Source organism: Urocampus carinirostris, chromosome 14, assembly GCF_059441175.1.
Source record: "Urocampus carinirostris isolate Australia breed hairy pipefish chromosome 14, RoL_Ucar_1.0, whole genome shotgun sequence".
Lineage (NCBI taxonomy): Eukaryota > Metazoa > Chordata > Actinopteri > Syngnathiformes > Syngnathidae > Urocampus > Urocampus carinirostris.
In genome coordinates, this window is record NC_142362.1 from 34,877,888 (window position 1) to 34,900,584 (window position 22,697).

Consider the following 22,697-nt stretch of genomic DNA (forward strand, 5'->3'; position numbering starts at 1 on the left):
GTTTTGGATGTATGCTGTTTTTGTGTAAGAGCGCATGTGTGTCTGTGTCTTTGAAGAAGGCCTTAGTCTCTAAAGTTTGTGTTTGGGTGAATGAGGGTCCTTTGTAAGTGGTTGTGTCTAGAAAATCTATCTGGTGTTCATTTGTGGAATGTTTGACTGTAATTGTACAATGGTGTGTGTTGAGGGTTTGAATGAATTGGTTGAATTCCTCTATGCTATGTGTCCATGTTCCCCAAATGTCATCCAAGTATCTAAAATAATTGGTGGGTAGTTTGGCGCATTTTTCAAAAGCCGTCTCCTCCCAATATGCCATGTAGATGTTAGCATAGGCAGGTGCAAATGTTTTGCCCATGGCTGTACCACTGATCTGTAAGTAGAATTCCTTGTTGAATTCAAAGTCGTTTCTAGTGAGGCTAATTTCTAGGAGTTGTACTAATTCTGTGTCTTGGCGTTTGCCGTCCGGGTATTTTTCCATCCAGCGCTTTACTTAGAGTTAGGGTTAGGGTTAGGGTTAGGGTTAGGGTTGGCAGGTATGCATCGTTAGTGTTAACGGGATCAATAACAAAATGATAACCACACTTCATAAAAAGAATATATTATTGACTATATAACAATGTGTTAATTCATGTTTTTATGTTAATGTATTATTCTTTCATGGCACAGGACAAATTGGAAAATTAACTTAAAAGTGCTTGAATTTGGCATTAAAAAAGAAGTATCAACCAAATATGATCCCTGCTAAAAGTCGCTCATGCGCAATAGCCTCTCTGTCTCTAGCGGAAACATACAGAAATGACGCCATCAACATCAAGTAGGCGTTGCAAAACGTCTAAAGTTTAAAAGCATTTCAGGCTGGATACGGTGAATCGAATACTACTCGACCAGTTTGCAAAGACCCTGTAGATCATGGCAGTAGGACAGTTGAACAAAACGCAGTCTGACTTGCCTCGGTAAGATTCAAGTAACATTTAAGCCAATACGGTTTTGATGACATGCATTGTACATTTTATGCACATAAAAAGAACATTATGCCAGAATGTGCCGCTAAACCTATCTGAAATTAAATGCTTGTAGTTTGAAGAACAAAGTCCAAATGTTAACTTCAGTTGTTTGATTTCAAAACTGTTACGAATTGTTAAGGGCTTTTATAACAGGCTATGCAGTTGACCATTGAATGTACATCACAAAATGCACACATTTAATTCATTCACTGTTTGTACATGTCAATATTTCTTGATTTTATTATCATTTGCCACCTAGATAAATCAACGTTTTGCTAAATTTTGGAAATAAATTACAACTATCTGATTAACTAAATAATCGTTTCTATAGTCGATGATTAGTCGACTCTTAAAGTAGTTGTTAGTTGCAGCTCTAGTGAGCACATTGAAATTCGGAGGTAAGAACTCCTTTGTAGTCAGTTTTTTTCATTTCACTGAAAAAGTATAATTTGTGGAAAGAATCATGTTTTATCAATTAGAGATTATGATCAAATGTGGAACGCTTGATACAGCTGGATCTCAATAAATCGTGACATTCAGCTCGGATTGATCTGTAATCCCATTGATCTCCCGGCTTCCTCCTCTACAGGTGGTGTTTGAAGGCTTTTTCGAGCATCCGACCAGGGGCCACATCAGAATAGACAACATCCACTTGAGCAACACCGTCAACCTGGAGCAGTGCACACGTAAGTTACTCAAGCCAGGGTTTGTACAAGGGCTTTAAATCCTTAATTTTAATATTGTGTTTTCAAGAATTGAAAAGTGCTCAAATTTTGGGAGAAATGTTTATAAAAGCTGGAAATTGTTGCCATGTTTTTCAACAAGTGAGTCTAAAAATGATGCCCAAACTGCTCTCTGCTGGGTTTACTCTGCCATTGCACTTTCTATTTTCTTTCTGATTAATGGCAACTGGCATTAGTTTTTATGGCATTGTCCTATGAAGCGTCATCACCCCTTTATGTGTTGCACCCAAGAGTACAGGTGCCTGGTATACCTAAACAGGGCATTATGAAATGTATATTAGTGCAAGAATTATGCATCAATTATGAACATTTGTTATGAGCCATGCAAAAAAATGAAGGTAGTGTTTTCCTGAGGTGAATTCTAAAGGGAAGAACTTACTGCAACTGCAACTGTAAGCTACATACTACTGTCATTTTTATCCAACACCTATATGTTGAAAGATTTGTCACAAAACAAATGTATACGCCATTTACTCATTATCATATGTCTTGATAAATTCACACCTAAGATTAAAAATCACATGTGTAGATCGCAGATATATTTGTGCATCTGCAAAATACATACAAAATACATAGCCTGCAGGTCCTTTACCTTTGGAGCCAGTCAACACGGCCAAAGGGCGCCAGCTACCACCTGAATTTCTGAAAGTCTGCTCAGCGGTAAAGACTCAAATTTAAGTTTGTGAACCACGTGAAAGGGTTTAATTTTTTTACTAAACTACTAAAACCTTTGTAGTCTCTATAGCCCTTTAAGACTATACAAATAAATATGACTTCACTTGACTACGAGGTAAATTTGAAAAATGGCTTTGAAAATCTTTAAAAAGTGCTTGAATTTTGCCTTGAAAAAGTTGAACAAACCCTGTAAAATTTCAACACTCGCAACCTGGGTTCTCATTACGTCCCATGTTTTGCGATTGTGGTCTGCTTATGCATTGCTCAAATATGGTAATATACTACCGTAGACCTTTGTATAATGGCACCCACCCTTCTTCTTGTTGAGTTCTTGTTGAGGTAAAAAAGTGCAATATACACAAATGAGTACGATAGTTAGAGTAACTTGTTAGCTACATATTAGCTACAGTATATATTACTGTCATTTTTACCCAACACTTATAGGGAGAGAGATTTTTTTTTTGTAACTTGATTTTTGTTGTGCTTTTTTCCCTATTTTTTAACACACAACAAACAAAGAACAAAGGAGGTGGAAAGGCGGAACAAAAACAAGTAAAAAAACTAAACTAAAAACAAAAAACAGTGCAGTGTTGGAGAATATCTTCCATGTTAAACTCATTCTTCAAAGTCCAGCCTTCATTGTTCTTAAGTCGTGTCCTTATTTTCGCTATAGTTTATCAATTTTTCCCATCTGCCCATGAATTGGGTCTCCGGTATTCTCATATACAGGGGGAAAGATTTGCCTCAAAAACATATATGTTCACGATTGACTCAAGCGCTAAAAATCATATGTCTCCATAAGGTTAAAAATCGCATATGTAAATTTCAGATATATTTGAGGCGCTGCGAAATTCATGATCCAAATCAGATTTATTATCTTTTTAATGGTCCTAAAGAAATTGGAAAATTGGCTTTAAAGTCCTTAAAAAGTTCTTGAATTACGCTGTGAAGAAGGCGTACGAACACTGCAAAGTTTTCCGGCACGTCCCATAATAAACCCAACCGTCGTCTCTCAGACGCGAGAGAGTTGCGACGTGGAAGGCTCATTCGGATATTTCCCGTTTACCGGCATTAAAAAGGCGAAATCCAAATGAAACTAGGCCACAAAGCGCCTTCGGGCATGATTCTGATTTATCTTTTATTACATATCTCCCTCCTTTAGTTTCCTCTGACATCTTAACACCCTATAATTTTTTTCGATTCCCCACCTTTCTTCTGCCAGTCTCTTATGTTCCTTTATGTGCTCTGTCTGGGTCATCAGCAGGCCTTCAAACAACAAATGAAAAGCGCCTGCGAGCATCATTTTGGGAAAAAGACGGCGTGTGATGGCCTGACAAAAACACACACGTTACTGTATTCAGTTTGAATTGGAAACATCAGCAAAGGACGAACCTTTCACACCTTTTTCCTTTTATTTGTCGCAAGAATGTACATTCTGCCGCTAACATTTTATCAAACTCAAAATATCAAAATGCATGATTTGTTTTACTCTAAGCTCGAACATTGCTTTTTATCATGTTAATTCATTAAAAGTTTATTGATTCAAAGAGAAGGAAAAAAAAATTTTAAATGGGTGAATGCTTGATATTGTTGCCATGTTTCTCAACAAGTCTGCTTAAAGTAAAGATGACACAGACACTGCTCTCTGGTTGCTTCGCTTTGCCATTGCATTTCTTCGTCCCTCGTGATTAACTGCAGCAGACATTAGTTTGTACGGCATTGCGTCGAGCTTCAGAGGACAGGTGCATGCCACACAGAAACATGGCACTTTAAATTGTGTATTGGTGCAAGGATTACTCATCAATTATGGACATTTATTGTGAACCATGCAACAAATTAAGGTAGTGTCTCCAGTGTTAAATTGTAATGAGGAGAACTTCCTGTAACTGAAAATGTAAGTTACATATTACTGTAATTTTTACCCAACACCTATATGGGGAGAGATTTGTCTAAAAAAACAAAGATATCCGTAATTTACTCAAGATCTAAAATTCATATGTCTTCAAAATTGCACGAGCAAGAATAAAAACTGGATATGTTAATTATAGATCTGTTTGAGGCTCGACAAACTACATTATCCACTCTGGTACAGGAAAAATTGGGAAATTGGCTTTGAAAGTCTTTAAAAAGTGCTTGCTATTTGGCCATAAAAAGGTGTAAAAATCCTGTTAAAACGGACATTTATTGATTCTGACAAGTTTTCAGGGGTTTGCAAAAGATTAGTAAATCTGAAATTTACCTCCAAAATAAAAATTAAAATGAATTATTTTTATATTGACTTTTTGAAGCGAGGTCTGCTCAAAATTGAATTGACAATACTTTTTATTGTAATCCCTTGGGTATTGCGGATAAAGGGGTTAGAACCACTTTATCTTTAACCTTTATCTATTTATTATTTATTACTCATGAACAAACCCAATTTACAGGCTCAAGAACGTGTCGAACAAAAAAGTCCTGTACTTTCAAAAAAAAAATTTTTTAAATAACTGTACTTTGAAATTATTATTTTAAAAAGAAATATTTGCTATTTTTATGCACAACTTTAAAATTTAAGGACCCGATCCACAGAATCTAAAAAAATGTGGTAATTTATCCAAACCAACTCTCCCCTCTATCGGATTTCTTCACAGACTCAGTGTGTATTATTTGGCGCCTCCTGTGGGTAAATAAAACAATATAATTAGAAGAAATATATGAACTATCATGTAAACATGTATCTCAAAAAAATGTGGCCTTCCAAAGAACATCGTAAAGAATATATTCCACTGTTGGACAATTTTAGCTCATTTAAACTTTTATTTTTGTTATTGTTCCTTTTATTTCTTCTTTTTCATATTTACCTTTTTTTAAAATTTACCTCCCTTCCTTTTCTGTGTTTTTTTTTCATATTTTCTTTCTTTTTTTCCCCTTCTCCTTGTGTCTTCATTCTTTTATTTCCTTTTTTCTTTTATTTGTATGTTTATATTTTTTATTTGTATGTTAAATAAGGACCCGATACTCTTCACTTTATTTGATACTTTGCCGCTATCATGTGGACGTTTTGGAAACATGCTTATACCTTTCGGTCCTATCGTAAATAAATAACACAAAAACAAAAAAGCGCCAGGGAAACATTAAGGAGACTCACTTGTAGCTTCTGAGCAAGTTTAGCAGGTGAGGTGGTTCATATTTGTTGGCGATAAAAAGCATCTTCCTCCGTTTAGCCAATCAGAATTCAAAACACTATGCACGATGAAAATCTGTGAACCAATGACCTAGCGATAAAAGTAGCATGAAGTAGCAAGATGTCTCTAAATCCATTTAGGCAGGTGTCCATGTAGTAATGTGTTTTAAACATGTTACTTGTACACATAAATTAAAATCATATTTATATTACCAATTTTGATGTTATTCTGCCTCATAAAGTGAAGTTACTCTGGTCAGTTTCAGGTGAAACATTTTGTATTAAAGTGCCATCTAATAGTTGTTTTTTATTCTTTTCTTTCCACAGAGACTTTCCATCCATTGACTCCTGACATAACAAGTGAGTTTCTTTTTGCTCTCCTCTACCAAACGTCTGCTTTTTGCCTGTTGCTTGGCTCAGCTTCAACGCGTGCGGAAATTTGAGATTGTATAAAGAAATATGTTATATAGACAGAAGCAGACTCGGGAGTATCTGCTGCTAAGAGTTAACTGTAAAATGTACATATGATAGCTAATGTCAATTTTACTGCAACGTTTCGGCTTGGCTTCCGTCTCGCTTGTAGTGCTCAAGTTTCCAAAAGAATATTTAAAAGGAATTTGCCAGACTGCTGAGTCTTCAGTCTGGAATGGATTGTTTAAATCTTTGCAAGTCGTGCAAGAGGCTTGTGAGGGAGACTAGCAACAGTGCTCTTTAACAGAGTGATGGTATAGCGACCTGTTATGTAAGCTATCAGTAAGATGCTAGGTCGTATGCCCTTATGTTCCTTAATACCGCTTTTAACGAATTATAGATTTATACAAGCGATTTTATGAGTCTGTAACCTTAACACTTAAAAGACTTAGAAGAAATTCAAATCAGACAAGGCGTATAACACCAGCACCAATAATTACAGTAATCCCTCAGCTATCGCTGTTAATATGGACCAGAACCCCTTGTGAAAAGTGGAAATCCACCTTCATAAAAAGCCCCAAACGGTCAAATTACCCTCAAGATGACGTCCCTACCGACTGAGAGTATACGACTGTGAAAAAATACCAACTATAGATCTACAAATAAAACCACATAACACAGAATTGCAGTTGAATGAATGGTCTTTATTGTCATTATAAATAATTGGGGGGCTTCTCTTTGCAGAGTAAGAAAGCAATTCAGGTAGCGGCTGGATAGCGGCATGCTTGTAGCTCCAGCTCTTCAGTTTTATGGGAAATTGTTCTTCCTGTAAGATACTGGCTTGGCAGAGGGTTTTTAGTAGCCTAGCTGCGGTAGTCTGTACCTGCAGCACCGATATTGCCTTCTCTCCCAATGCCTCCTCAGTGTCGTCCAGGACCCAATAACAATCCACAGAACACCTTGTATTGATCAACACTTATTCGCACTCTTGTGACTTTCCTCAGAGTCCAATTTAATTGATGAATGTAACGAGCCGCTAGAAGCCAACTGTCACCACGGTTCACTTTGGCGTGAGTGCCCGCCCTTGCTGTTTGACAGCCTACACCAGCTGGTCACAGTCGTGCACACAGGCAGTCACGCCCATTCGACATGCGCACACATACAACCTGCCTCCATGATGGTATTTGTTGTGTGGTGTCTGGTGCAGAACACAATGCATGATTTGCTGACAACAATGACAACAAAAACAATTCAATTCCAAATCCGCAAAGCAGAAAACCCGTGATAACTAAAGCATGAGAAAGTGATTGATTACGCTATTAGATGAAAAGCTATCAAATAATTGTCGGAGCCATAAAAATTGGAGAAAACAAAAAAAAACGTACTATTCTTTGGTCATTAGAAGAAACCTTTTTATCATTCGTTGTAACAAGCATGTTTGTACGATTAACATGTTTACCACATGATGGCACTCAAAGACGCCTCTATGTTCCTGAAGGGCAGAACAGTTACAGTTACAGTATTGTTTAATTGTAACTATGCATTTCCAATTTTATCCACTTTATTTCCTGATAAATGAGGCTCACCCGATTATAAGGCGCACTTTCAAATTTCTGGCCAATTTGAGTTTTCTGGCCAATTTGGGTTTTTTGAATGCGCCTTATAGTCCTGAAATCAGGGTAGGTGTTAGTAAACAAACCAAGGCCCTACACCAGCGCCCCCCCGGCAAGTTATACTATAGGTAAAAGCCTAGTTTGCCACCGCTTACTCTTATTTTCTCAGCTTGCACATGCACATTTGTGCAACACACAAACATGACACAAATTTCTAAACACAATGATGTCAGTAAATGTAGTAGTGCACACGCAACGTGACAGAATAAAAAGATCAACTTTTGACCTTACTGAGAAACTTCAGGATCGGATTTCAACGTGCTCGTGTCGAAACTCAGCAGGGGTGTGTGGAAGTGAGACAAATAAAACGCAAAAAGATGTTTTTATTATTATAATTATGCGCTGGCTTCACTGGAAAAAGATGAGACGTTTTGTTTGACTGCTGTCAGCGTGGAGGTTTATTTTTTTTCTTTGTTCCTATAAATAGTCAAAACAAAAGGCAGGACTACAATCAAGTGACTCTTTCCTCAGACTGGCTACTTGGACTCAATGAGAGTTCGAGAATATAAATACAGTTCTCAAAAGCGTTTCTTACAAAAATCAATATGTATATTATTTCACATTCAAGTATTTGCATTTTAAAAACACCAAATAATCTATTTTGATTGGGAATTAGACACTCGCTCAAATTTTAATGGCCCTCAGTGGTAATTATGTTCACCCTATAGTCACAATGAATTTTAGCTGGTTATAGAAAATTCACAGAAAATGGTTCCCTGATATCAATAAAGCAGTGGTGGGATGTCAGGTCCTGCTACGCCTTCTTTCCAGGCTTCAAACATTTCTTAATCGTGTGATGGGAATTATATTTTGCCCGTGAATACTTATTTAATATTTCCAAAATGGCTGTTAGCTTCCTTTCATTGTTTTTCCTCTTGTTGTGCTGCTTCCAGATGTGTGCTTTTCATAATTAAATATTTAACCAATTAAATTTCAGCCATCATTTGTTGCCAGGATCAGTAATCTGCACGGAATATGATCATGCCAACCGCCGTTAAACTTGAGTACAGCTTGCACAAGCAAATATATTGTGTTGATTTAACAGTGTTTTTGTCAACCCACAATGGTTCAAAGAGAATTAATGAATTTATTGGAGATAAACTGCCACAGCGACACCTAAAGCCTGTCTTTATTTACGAAATTTGACAAACACTTATATCATTCCAAAATGAACAAACTTAAACATTATATAACTTAAAATGCTCGCCATAACAAATATCTCTGGTCAAAACGATACAAATTAAAAATATGGAAAAAATGAAAATATAAATCAAATGTGTTAAACACGACTGTAAACTTTTGCATATTTTAGATTTCTCTGACCATCAATGACGGATTTTTCAAGAGTTGACTGGAAATTTTGAACTCGTTGTCATTTTGGGTTAAAAACAAGACCATTCTTAAAACAGGCGGCACTTAGAAAGAAAGGCAGAGAGACAAAGAAGTAAAACTGCGGCAGAAAATAAAAAAGAAAAGTCAGTGAGAGTGAAGCCTAAGCCGACCCTAACGTTATGATTAACATCTAAAGGGACATTTTGTAACATTTGGTGCCTCCTAGTGGTACAAAATACTTTCAGTAAAAAAAACAACAACATTGATATAAATCGTTGGTTTGTTGGATCCATTAACCACTAGGGTCGTAGGGGCACCATTTGGTATGGTGTGTTTTGGGCAAGTAAAGGCTCGTGGCGCCCATCCCTCTCCAGGTCAACATATGTTTCCACTCGGTCTTGAACTGGGGACCTTTCGCGTGTTTGGTGAGTGTGCGAACCACTGCACTACAGAAACTAGACAAAACTACATGAACTGTAATACCAAAGCAAATTTTTATTTAAAAAAAAAACGGTAGAATAACTTGTATTTCCTTTACACCCTAAAATCCCCACTTCGGCGCCATGTTTGTCTGTAATTCCGCCGTGTAGCTCTAGCCCTCGTTCTTAATCGTTCTAAGACTTCCAGTGCCATTTAGTGGTCAAATATCACACATTGGAGCTTTAAGGCACGTCAGGCTTGGGCTTAAGATTTTACCTCTGCCGAAGGCCTAGATGGGAAATGCATGGCCCGCCCCTGGAATAAAGTTGCTAATTTCTGCTGCACTAGTTTTCATTTGATTAAAGACAAATGTTTGAATGCAAATCCCAGCCAGTTTTTGAGCGCTTTCAGACTTCCAAACGCCGTGTTTCTGCCAACGTGGCCAATCCTCAATGTTCATCCAATTCCAAAAGTCTCCAAGCTGAATGTTTGGCTTGAGCATTTGCATGTCAATGCTTTGGCTTTTTGCATCATGCGAGATACTTGGATGAAAACGGGCAAAAAGGAATCATTTGTGTGTATGAAAACTAATTCTCTGCATGTACATTTGCCTGCTTTGGACCGGGGTCGGCAACTCGCGGCTCAGGAGCCGCATGCAGCTCTTTAGAATTGTGGACTAGCTCCCTGGCACCTTTCTAAAAATGTTTACATATTGAAAAAAGTGGAGAAGGAACATATTTTTTTAAATATGGTTTCTGTAGGATGAAAAACGTGACACGGACTGACATTTTTCAATGCCCGGAAAATGTGTAGTATCATCGGCTCACAACAACAATTTTTTGCGGCTCCACATTTTTTGGGGGGAGAGTGGGGTATCCAATATGGCTCTCTTGACTTTTGAGTTGCCAACCCCTGGTTTAGGACAACAGCGGAGTTTGTGATTATTGGTAAATCATTTGTTGCAGGGAAGTTGTGGTCTTTATGTGCCATAACTGTCAGTAATCTGGTTTGGCTCTACATTCGTGCACTTTGTGGCCAAAACTAATGTTGACCACAAACAAGATTGATGTGTGATTGTTGGGATTAACACTTTGGCAACTAAATGGGGGAAGGACGCGGCTTTTAGCTTGGGATCATTTCTTGCAGTCATCTGATAAATAAGCTTTTCATGAATCCAATTTGGTCTGATTGTTAGTGTATTTGTTTTGTGATCATTATTTGGGTGCATTTTACGCATGACCCCTCCTCCTTCTCGAGGTGTGGTAAGGAAATTTGTGATTTTTGGCTTGCACGGATGATACAGGGCAGAAGAAGCAGTTGAGTTAGGCAAAACAACAACAAATCCATGTAGTTTTTGCTAATTTTAAGTAGAATTTATTTTATTTTACTTAATTTTTAGAAGTATTTTTCCTATTGTACTTTCTCCTGGTCGTATTGCAGTGTTTGGCCCTCAGAAATTGAGGAAAAAGTAAAGGAAAATAACAATACAGTAAAAAGATAAAACTCATACTAATATTTAATCATAATGTACATTGAAGTATGATTGTTATGTCATAAACTTGGCAGATCAGTTCGTCCATTTTTTTTGTATGAGATTAATTGTTTGATAAATATATTTAACATTGAATTCATTTTTTTCTGTTTGGAGCTTAAAAAAAATCAAAGAACTATACGTTGTCACAAAAGTAAAACATCACCAAAATGAAAAAGGGTTTTAAGAGAAACGCACCCTAAATAACTCTGGGTGCCTCCATGAATACATCATTTAAACTCATTGCAAAATGTATGAATGAAAAAAGTGTTCTACTTTTTCATAATTTGACATCGATCCTTTATTAAAAGTCAATAATTGATTTCAATGTAGATGGCAACAGAACCTGGAAAGATGATTTTCTTATTTTAACGTATTTTTTCCTCACTTTCCTCTTTTTTTTTTTAAACTAGGAATGTTGACGTGCCCTGCAATGAACATTAAACGTAAAAATATTTAAGAAAATGTTGAGCTACGGCACAAGAAAATTCTTTCTGAAAAAAAATGTTTTTTCTTATTTTACCATAGTGTTTGCTTAGATTTTCAAGTCAACATCTTGCGGTTTAATAGAACAGGACAAGCACTTAAATATAAATAAGAGTGGACCAAAATAAATCGAAACCTGATTGCAAGAAGAGGACGTGTCACATGCTGGCCACTCTTATGTCAAAAGGAAACGACTAAAATGTTTACCCAAGACAGATTTGCAAAACATAAATATAAGGCATAAAGATGTGCTCAAAGGGAGTAAGTAAGGTAAAGCCAAAGCTTTAAAGAGCCTTCCCCTATTGCATTTCAAGCAGGGAAGAAATGTTCAAAATCAAACAAAGAAAACAGAAGCTTACAGCCCAGTAAAGCAAAATTAGAAAACAAAGAAATGACATTTTAAAATTTTACCAAAGGTTCTACCTAGGGTACCTGTGTCAAACATGCGGCCCGCAAGCCGGATCAGGCCCAAAAGACAATGCCGAGAGAAGCGCAAAAGAAAAATGAGCTGCAGTTTTACATATTTCCAATTGATGTCCAGGCACCACTCACAAAGCAACAGTAGCTGTATAACTTTCTTTCTTTCTTTCTTTCTTTCTTTCTTTCTTTCTTTTCTTTCTATCTATTTCTCTTAATCTCTCTGTCTCTATATTTTTTCTTTTTTTTCTCTATTTCTCTCTTTTTTCTTCTTCCTCTTTTCTTTGTCTTACTCTCTGTCTTTTTCCCTCTCTGTCTGTCTGTCTTTCTCTCTCTCTCTCTTCTTTCTTCTATCTCTTCCTCACTTTCTCTTTCTTACACTCTGTCTTTCTCCCTCTCTGTCTCTCTGTCTCTCTGTCTCTCTGTCTCTCTCTTGCTCTCTCTATCATCTCTGTCTCTCTTTTCTTCTTCTTCTCTCTATTTCTGTATCAGTCTCTTTTCCCCTTCTCTCTTTTTCTCTCGCTATTTCTTTTTTCTTTATTGTTTTCCTTTTTCTTTATTTCTTTCTTTCTCTTTCTATCTTTCTCCTCTTTTTGTCCTCGCTATCCTCTCTCTACCCCCTTATCTTTCTTTCTTTTTAATCTGCTAGTCTTGCCCCTCATGAAAGTTGTTCTATCATGTAGCCCGTGAGCTGAACAAAGTTTGTCACTCCTGTCCTAACATGTGCTTAAGGAAATGTACCAATTCATTTCACCCTCAGTAACGAAACAATGAATAACTGGTTACCTGGCTCAATGCACCAGCACAAATCAGCATTACTCGGTTTTTGATATCCCGTAACAATAATCCATGACATATTTGACTCCCCTGGCCGCAATATAGTAGCCTGCATGCCTGCCTTGCTCCATCATTGAGCCATCCAGTAACGTGTCCTCCATCCCCCTAGGGGGCGCCATGTCTGGGATGGAGCCCACTGTAGGGACAGTGGCGGTGCAGAGATTTGCTGCCCACTGGTACTTCCTGTTAGCGGGAGTTGGCACCCTCCTCCTGCTGCTTACAGCAATCTTGCTGGTGTGTTTGTGCTGCTGCCGGCTCCGCTGGGGGGGCACCAAGACTGGAAGTGGACAACACCATTCGGTGCTCTATCACCACACTCAACATCTCAACCACCCCAACTGCTTCTACAACCAAAACTCCAGCTGTAATCTGAGCCGTTACACCAGGCAAAACCCGTCTGGAGCGCAAAGCGGGCCGAACTTCGAGACCGTGTTAGTCATTGGCCAGGACAAAGAAGACTGCCGTGACACCCAGTGTTGAAATCTGGACAGCTTGACAACCTGGTGGATATTTCGTAAGACTTATGGAATTCCCGAGTGGTCTTTTTTTCATCGCCATATGGACCAGGTTGGAGTTTAGGCTTGGAGGAGCCATCACACTGACGAAAGAAAAACGGTCTACGGAGTGATAATTGTCCATCCTGGCCGTGAGCAGACGAAGATCAACCTAAATCGGAGCACAATATGGGACACGTTTTGACCTCACAGCTTTTGATTTTCTTTTTTGGTTGAATTCAGAGCAAGTAATGACCGTCTGCTCCTCTCTAATCTATGGCATGGACACTGGTTGGCACTGAGAGTCAGCCCAGGTTTCATGTACTCAGAATTCTTACTGCATGCCTGCCTTGCTCCATCACTGAGCCATCCAGTAATGTGTCCTCCATCCGCCTAGGGGGCACCATGTCTGGGATGGAGCCCACTATAGTGCCTGAAATCCTTGAAAATGCTTGATTCTTAATGTCGTGTTTTCAAGGATTGAAAAGTGCTTGAGGTTTGGGTGAAGTGCTTGTAAATGCTTGAAATTGTTGCCATTTTTCACAAGTCTGGCTTAAAAAATGATGCAGATATTTCTCTCTGGTGGCTTTTCTTCACCATTGCATTTCCTCCCTCGTGATTAACTCATTCACTGCCAGTGGAGTTAATTCACTGACAGGCTATTTAGATGGTGAAGGACGACAGTCCTTTCTACTTACCATGTTTGTTTAACATCTGGTTTGCAAGACAAGACAGTAATAACAAACAGTAGGGTGAAGCAGTTACAGTTTTTCTTACAATAGAAAAATAATAATAATTGTAAAAATGTTCTGAGCTTATAAGTACATATGGATGCAATGGTTTCACAAGTGCACTTTCAAAATGTCTGAAAATCATTTGTTGACCAGAGGGGCTGATCACAGTTGACTATGATAACAATGAAACACAAGTCAGTGGAAAATTCCCAAAGGAGTAAACCAAAACACCACTGAGAACAATGTTGAGACTGTATAAATACGGAATGAATGCATACATTGAGATGTCAAGTGAATAAAACAAAAAGTAAATAACTACATGCAAATGTGTGGATAATCATAAGGTGTATTAGTTAACAAATGGTTAATGCAATTAAAATATCGACGTGACTATTAAAAGAATGAAAATTGGATAACTGGAAACTTGTAGAATTATGATTATATTGTATATGCAGTGACAGCAATGGAAAAAATGGAGTATTTACATTGAAAGCAGTCAATGGCACTGAGTTTGAAATAGATGTTTGACATCTATTGCGTCGTTGGCATTGAATGAGTTAACAGCAGCAGATTTAGTTTGTATGGCATTGTCCTATGACGCATCATCGCCTCCAATAGGAGAGGTACTTGCTACACCTAGCCAGAGCACTATGAAATGTGTATTAGTGCAAGGATTACGTATCAATTATGGACATTTATTATGGAACATGCAAAATTTTGAGGTCACGTTTCCCAGTGATTAATTATAATGGAAAAGACTTCCTGCAACTGAAAATGTAAGCTACAGGTTACAGTCATTTTACCCATTTATAGGGAGAGATTTGTCTCGAAAAAAATTACACACGTATTGTTGAGATCCACTGATAAATTGTTTCAATTGTACTGGAAAAAAATACGTGCCTTTGTTTGGCGAAGGTTAGTTTAAATGCTTTATCTTGGCTAGAAGTTTCACGTCGGGCAAACGAAGGAGAAAGGAAAATTGGATATATCTTTTAGCATGTGAAGCGGCAACTTTACATTCATGCGCGACGCTTGATTGATCGCCTTCTAAAGGCCGAAACATTTTGCTTTTTATTCATTAGATGAAACAAAGCCAGCCAGCACTGTGACCTTTGTATTCACAAAGCCCTTAAGCCTTTTACGTACGACTTTGTTAGAGCCTTCATCAATTGTGTCAATTAAATTATATCCAATCTGATGGTTTTTCTAACATCGCTATGTTTATTGTATACATCAGGGGTCTCCAATGTGGTGCCGGCACCCTGGTCTAGCGGACGTATTCTGAAAATAGCTCACGAGTGCTGGGTCATTATGATAGTCATCGTGAGTCTATTAGACCCTATTTTTTAATAAAGAACCTGGTAATAACATAATAATAACGTCAAATTGTTATTTTGGAAATTCAAATATATCAATTCCAGTTCATGGACAAAACAAAATCCATACAAGTATTGATGATCATTTTTAAGCAATTTATCAAGAGAACAAAATGACAATCTACTCATGTATAAAGGAATTTATTTATTAATATTTTTATTGATTTCTTTGACGGGAAATACAACAAACTAAATTCCGATTGATGGGTTTTATAAATGAGCATTTTATTTTTAACTGGCTATATATGGCTACTTTTTTAGCTTTGTAGCTAGCTATCTTTCTCCATTTTTAGTTATTTGGTAAGCTATTTAGCTAGCTTTTAACATGTTTTGCATGCTATGTAATTGACATTTTAACTTTTTCTGTAGTTGTGCTATATTTTGGCCTATTTTCTAGCTAGTTATCTAGCATTTTTTAGCTTTCTGTTTGGCTATATGGTTGGCGTTTTACTCTTTTAGCGAGCGATCCGGCCTCCTTTCAGTTTGTTTACCTGTTTACTTTTCTAACGAACAATCAAGCTACTTTTTAGCTATCTAGCAAGGCATCTAGCTAAGTTTCTGTTTTAGAAATGCCTTCAAACTGGGTGCGCTTTGCTCTGGTAACATAAAGTACTTAAAAAGGTCGGAGACCCCTGGTATACATAATTTATTTTTGCACGTGATTTGGTCCCACCTTTAGCATCAACAAATGTATTTTTTTTCCATTTTTAACAAGTATTTGTCTATTTTTGTTGTTGTTTCAACAAAATTGAATGTCTTATTTTTCAATGGCTCTTTAACTTTGTGGAACATTTAGGAAAAATATTAATTTATCACAATAAGCTTAAGGAGTATTTTTGTTTGTTTGTTCATGTGTGTTTTGGTTTCATCAGATAATGTTGTTTTAAAAATATATATATTTTTACTGATGATCATAAATAGTTGACCACTCATTGCGATATATACATTTTTACCCCATTGGCGGGAAAGTTTCTTCATTTCAAGTATAATTTTTATTATTTTACCATATTTTCTTAGACGTCTGTTGTGAAATGTAAATAGTAATCCTTAAAATTGTAAAAAAAAATAAGATATATGAGATATAAAATGATCAGATTAGGAGTTAGTGTCTGTAAGGGAGATACAGTGCCTTGCAAAACTATTGGCCATATTTCAGGCCTTTAACTTAAAATATTTTCCAAGAATCAACAAAATACTGTAAAAGAGTCCACCATGAAAAGAAACCAAATGTATCTGACATTCTATATCGTGATAACAGATAAAAAGAGCAGGTGATGCAAAAATAATAACCCCCTTTGAGTTAATACTTTGTACAACCTATTTTTGCTGCGATCACAGCCACTTTTTGGGTATGTCTCTATACGTTTTGCACATCTTGATACAGAAATATTAGCCCATTCCTCTTTATAAAACAGCTCAACTTTAATTTTTGTCTCATCTGACCACAGCTCCTTGTTCCACATGTTATTTGTGTCTCCCATGCCTTTTTGCAGACGCCAACCAGGCCTTTTTTTGGTATTATTTCAGAAACGGTTTTGTTCTATCTTCTACAAAGGGCAGATTTATGCAGAGTAAGATCATAGTCGTATGCACAGATTGTACCACCTAAGCTGTGTATGCCTTCATTTGTGATTTCTCTATATGTGATCATTTAGCCCTTGGTTGCTCCTCTGATTAGTTGCCTCCTTATTTTGGCCGAAGGTTTAGAGGAACAGCCAAGTCTTAGTAGGTTTGCATTAGTTTTCAATCTCTCTCCATTTTTATATTATTGCTTCCAGAGTGCTCCTGGAAATGTGCAAATGTTGCGAAATCTTCTTGGATTTAATTCTCGATTTGAATTTCTCCACAACTTTATACCGGACTTGCTTGGTGTGTTCTTTGGTGTTCATAATTCTTTCTGTTCTCCAGTGTCTACTTTCACAGACCTGTGAGCCCATCACAGAACACGTGCATTTAGAATGAGACTCAATGGCACAAATGGCGCCCCTTGTTTGTCATTGTTACTCACTTAGCTCGACATTAGATAATTCAGAAGTCATCAGTGAACTTCTGAAGTCAGATAGCTGAGCATGAAAAACAGGGGGTCAGTATTTTTGCAAGAGCTACTTTTCTTTTTTGTTACAAATATACTATAAAAAGGCTTTTACTTTAGAATGTTGTCTTCTTGGAAAATATTTTCTTGTTTTTTTTTGTTTTTTTTTTAAGCCTCAAATGTGGCAATAAGGCAAAAGGTTCTTGAACGGGCTAATACTTTTGATTGGCAACATAATTGTTCTCAATGTAAAAATGGTTTTTTTGACTAAAATCAGAAACATGCATCTATTTAGCATCCACTATCAGTCAGTTTTACCCATTTTAAGAAGTTTCTCTAGAAAACAAGTTAAATTATGGTAAATAAAATGGTTACCGGAAATAAGCAAATGTTCTGCTAATGAAACAAGATTTTAATTTTTTTTTTTTTTGCAGTGAGTTACATTTAAATTTTAGAGTAAAAACTTGTTCCAAAAATAATTTTCTCTTATAAATTCATACTGATAAAATTTGGGTTTTAAAGTATGATTTTAGCAGCTAAATCCACTGTTTCTCTTGGCCATTATAGACTGGCAGCCATTTTGTCTTGTGGTGTCACGTGATAAAGAAGTCGCTGCTTCGCATGACAAAATGGCCGCTCTGGGACTGGATTTTTCATCTTCACATTTCATAAACACAGTATTGATACTGTTTGGGTTAGTGTGGGTAACATAAAACATATTGTAATGTAAATAGAAAGGTTATCTTTGTTAAAGGGACATTGTGTATTATTTAGCGCTTCCTAGTGGTAAATAGTGATTAAAAGAAATACAAAAAATGTCATTGAAAACAACACCGGTGATTTAAATAATACAAATAAACACATTAACAATTCTTTTTATATACTTGTAGGTCAAGAAATTTGTATTCATTTTACATAACTTAAGCAATACAGAATAGAAGGTGACATAATTTTTCCGTAATCTTACTATTACGGGTACCCAGAAACATCAAAAAGACACTACACAATACAGCGACGCCTAGTGGTTTAATTATTACTCAGTGTCCCTTTAAGAATCAAATTAGCTTTACAAGAGTTTTGTTTTGATTAAAATGTTTGATTGATTGAGCTGCTTAAACAAAGTCTTAATAAATGTTTATTATGATGATCGCCTCTGTCGGTTCTTTTGTCATAAATTTTACGAATAAGAACCAGGAGAATGTATATTCGCTTTTAAGATTTTGCTGGATGCCAGAAAGATTGAATACACATTTATGAAGTTTTTTTCAGCATGACGCAGTAGAAATCTGTCTTATCCATAATAGTGCCTAATTTTACACTATCTTGGCCGCCCCCCTAAGTTGGGGGGAAGACACAGCCTTTTCAATGTGCCTACCAAGACTCAATAGTCTTAACTGGTTCAAACTTAATAATGTGAGCAAGAGTGCTCTTAGACAGTAATGCACCAAAGCAAGAGATGTCAAAGCAACCAAAAGATGAGCTCAATTCAAAGATGTCAAGCATGTGGCCCGCGGGCCAGATCAGGACGGCCGAGGGTTTTAATTAATAGGGCCCGCGAGACAGCACAGAGAGACGCTAGAGAAAAATTACCTGCATGTTTGAATATGTCCACTTGAAGTCACCCAAGCCAGACGCCATTCGCAAAGCAACTGGAGCTGTTGGTACTTGAGTGTCTCTCTCTCTCTCTCTCTCTCTCTCTCTCTCTCTCTCTCTCTCTCTCTCTCTCTCTCTCTCTCTCTCTCTCTCTCTCTCTCTCTCTTCTCTCTCTCTCTATATATATATATATATATATGTATATATATATATAATAATATATATAGAAATTATTTCTCTTTCTGCATGTATTTCTTTTTCTCACTTTCTCTCTTTTTCTCTTTAGTTCTCATGTTCACTTTTTTCTTTCTCACCTTTTTTCTCAATTACTTTCTCACCTCTTTCTATTTCTTTTCTTTCTATTCTTTTTCTCACCCCCCTTTTACACTCTCGCTCTCCCTCTCTCTTTCTCATTTTTTCCTCTCTTTCTTTCACTCTTTTTCATCTTTCTTTTATTTTTCACTCTTTCTTTGCCCTCCTGTCTTATTTTCCATTGCTTTCCTTCTCTCACTCTCTTTTTACTCTGTAACCCTGTTTTTGATTTTCCCTCTAGCTTTCGCGCTCATTCTCACTCTCTTTTTTTTACTGTCTCTGCCTCTTTTTCTCTCTCTTTCCTTCTGTCTTTCTCTTATATCTACTAGGGTGGCCCCAGTGAAAAAATGTTCTAGCACGTGCCCCCCAGCACAAATAACTTTGACACCCCAGGCCCAGGTCTTCTATCTAATTTCAGAGAGGCCTAATCGTAGGTTGCGTTGTTTTTCTTCCCCACATTGTTCCATTGCTTTTGAATCCTTTGTCCTTTTTATTGAGCCCTGCCGGTTCTTATTTCATTCTTTCCCCTATGCTGCAAATCCTTTGCGTGTAAAACACAGGAGAGAAAATGAGAGAAGAAAAAAAAAAAGAAATATGTCTTGGCGGCGAAGGGCCCATTAACAGAGATGGCCAACCTGCCCAGAGATGGAAAAGAGATGAAAGCAGAAGGGAAACTGCTCTTTGTGCTTTCTAAAGATAGATTTCTTTTTGCTTTTTTTGGCTGTTTGTTTTTCGTGTGGAAAAAATGGCAGGTTGAGGTCCGTACTGACAGAAGGACGATGTTTGTTTGAAACACAAAAGCCCTTAAAAAGAACGACAGCAAAGGAAGCACCAAGCCGCTATAAAATCTCTCGTTAAATCAGTGTTTTTACACAGTGTCGCACTTTGCGGATTCTGCTCCGGCCGGTTCCAACTCATAAAAAAAAAGCCTCTTTTGTTCCGGCTTAACATGCGTTTGAGTTATTCCGATTTTTTTTTTTTTGTCGTTTTAGTCCTTCCATCCACACGGCCATGTTTTATGCAAAAATAACACGGTCGATTGTCTGATAGATTGACCTTCAGATAGTTAAACGGAAGATGGATGGGATGTAGTAAATTCCCGACTACAAGCCATTACTTATTTACAGTGTTGGAAATTTTTTTCAGTAATGTGGTAATTTAACGAATTATTTCTTCCACCGTTACAACGCCGTTACCGTAACTGACGATCAAAAGTGGTGCGTTATTTTCACTAGTATGATATTAAGCATGCGATCTGAGGTTAAAGCTATGTCAGAGTTCGTAAGGAAGCTAAGCGGGACATCTCAGCCTTTTGGCATATTTTTTCACCAACAACACACTCAACTTAAAAACAGCTCTCATTCAACCCAACACGGCAGCCATCTACAATAACACAAAACAATGCATGTGTGATGACGTCACAAAATGGAGAAAGTCCTACTGTAATATCATGAGTAAGAGCGCTCAAGACTTAACATCTCACTTGGGGAAACTAGTGTGGGATTCTTTCTCAGTAGTCCCTTAGTCTTTAAATAAGTTTTTTTCCAAAACTGCTGCTCTCTCCTCACAGAGAAATGTCTTGTCAGCTATTACACAGAGAGAGAGAGAGAGAGAGAGAGAGAGAAAGAGAGAGAGAGTCAAGTCAAGTCATGTTTATTTGTATAGCCCTTAATCACGAGAATCTCAAAGGGCTGCATAGACCACAGACTATTATTACACCATCCCCTTATCTGAAACCTACATTAGGGCAAGTTAAAAACTCCCAAACCTCAAAATGAGGAAACTGAAGTAACCTTGAGAAGGGACAACAAATGAGGATGAGCGCGCTGCAATGGAAGTTGTAGTAACAAATTATACACAGATATTGTCAACAGAAAATACAGGTCATTCATAAGCTATAGAATATAAGTGTGTTTTAAGCCTAGATTTAAACAGTTCCACTGAGGTTACAGATCGAATCTCAGGGGGAAGAGCATTCCACAACATCGGGGCCTGAATAGAGAACACTCTCGAACCTGCAGTTCTCTTCTTGGCTCTTGGGATCACTAGTAAACCAGCATTTTCAGAGCAAAAACTCTGGACCGGAACATAGGGGGAATAGATATGAAGGGAGAAGGGGGAGGGAGCGAGAGGTAGAGAGAGGGATTAGATACTCACTTTCTACTGTTTTACTGCTGACTTTTGTTGTGACCAAAATATTTCAAGTGCAGTTGCCTATATCTACTTGACCAGTTGTCCCAGGCCGTGAGAGTTAGATTTAATTCATTACACTCGCTTTATTTTGTTTACTGCTGATTGTTATTTTGTTATATTTTTTCCTTCTTTTTCTTTGCACCTCAAGTGCAGGATAAATCTGTTGCTGGTGCGGTGCAATTAATATTACCAGGTTATATAACACAATTGTCTGTTCTTCTCTATTTAACTGATTCGAACGCTGCTCAGAGAATTTTTAATTATTTGACGTACAACAAATTATTATTAAAGTAACGGAAATAGTTACTTTCCCTGGAAATGAATTACTTTTACAAGCAGGTAACAAAGTTACTAACTCAGTTATTTTTGAATGAAGTAGTGAGTAACTGTAACTAGTTACTTTTTTAAAGAAGCATGGTCAAGCACTCCCAAAAACGGGATGGTTACGCCTATGGTTTTTATCATAAATTGTCTCAACAGTGAACATCCTTCATTTGATGAACTTAGCGAAGTAAAGCCAAAACGCAATCCATTGGTTTGACACCTTGACTGTAAACTGTAATTGAAATGATGTCCTTTATATTCTGGACTGAACCACTTTTATTACCAGCGCTACTCCGAAAGGGGCCTCTCAGAATTGTAACAGCACAGATGAAATTTGCACGAGAGAACTTTCATCTCCGAGCCATTTGTACTCATGAAAAGAGCCATATACGGCTCGCCAGCCATAGGTACCTGACCCCTGCTCTATTATGTTCAAACGGAACACAGACGGAAAGTATTCACTTTGCACTTCCCCTCCTTTCTCTGCAAGTTTTCACAAACGAGCTCCCGTTTGTTCTGTTCTTTAAAATCAATCTTCCGTTTTTCTGGACCTTTCTTTCATATTTCTCATTTGCTCGGGCGTTTTTTTCCCTACCGGCAGCGAGTCGTCTTGCATTTGATCCAGCCTGCTAATTGGAGCTGCAGGGAGGTTTGGTCTCCTTCTCTCGGGTGCAAAGACGCTGGCGGCCTTCTAAAAGCCATCATTAGCGAGCGTTCAACAGTCGGCCAAAAACTGGCACAACGCTCTTTCATTCCGCGTGCTCGCATTCTTATGTGCTCGTCCTGAATAACAAATAAGATCTTGTCTGATCAATAAAACTAAAACTAATTCACTAGAATTAGAATTGTCTTTATTGTGCCATTGATAAAACCATAGTGAACATTCAGGATTCGTACGGATGCTTGAAATCCTTAAAATGAATGAATTTTATTATTTTGTGTTTAAGGTC

At 37.3% G+C, this 22,697-nt stretch overlaps 1 protein-coding gene across 2 annotated transcripts in view; it reads left to right on the top strand.

Annotated features, from left to right (window-relative positions):
- The window catches only part of LOC148353279 (neuropilin-2-like), a 175,978-nt gene that overhangs the window by 143,066 nt on the left and 10,215 nt on the right, over positions 1 to 22,697 (top strand). The window contains exons 15-17 of one of the 2 annotated variants that reach the window (XM_088353590.1): positions 1,591 to 1,687; positions 5,910 to 5,942; positions 12,799 to 17,653. In XM_088353590.1, coding sequence (XP_088209716.1) covers positions 1,591 to 1,687; positions 5,910 to 5,942; positions 12,799 to 13,169 — 501 coding nt within the window. In that variant the 3' untranslated portion in view covers positions 13,170 to 17,653. Of the gene's footprint in view, positions 1 to 1,590; positions 1,688 to 5,909; positions 5,943 to 12,798; positions 17,654 to 22,697 lie in introns of those variants that run through there. The other variant, XM_088353589.1, reaches the window with a different exon arrangement.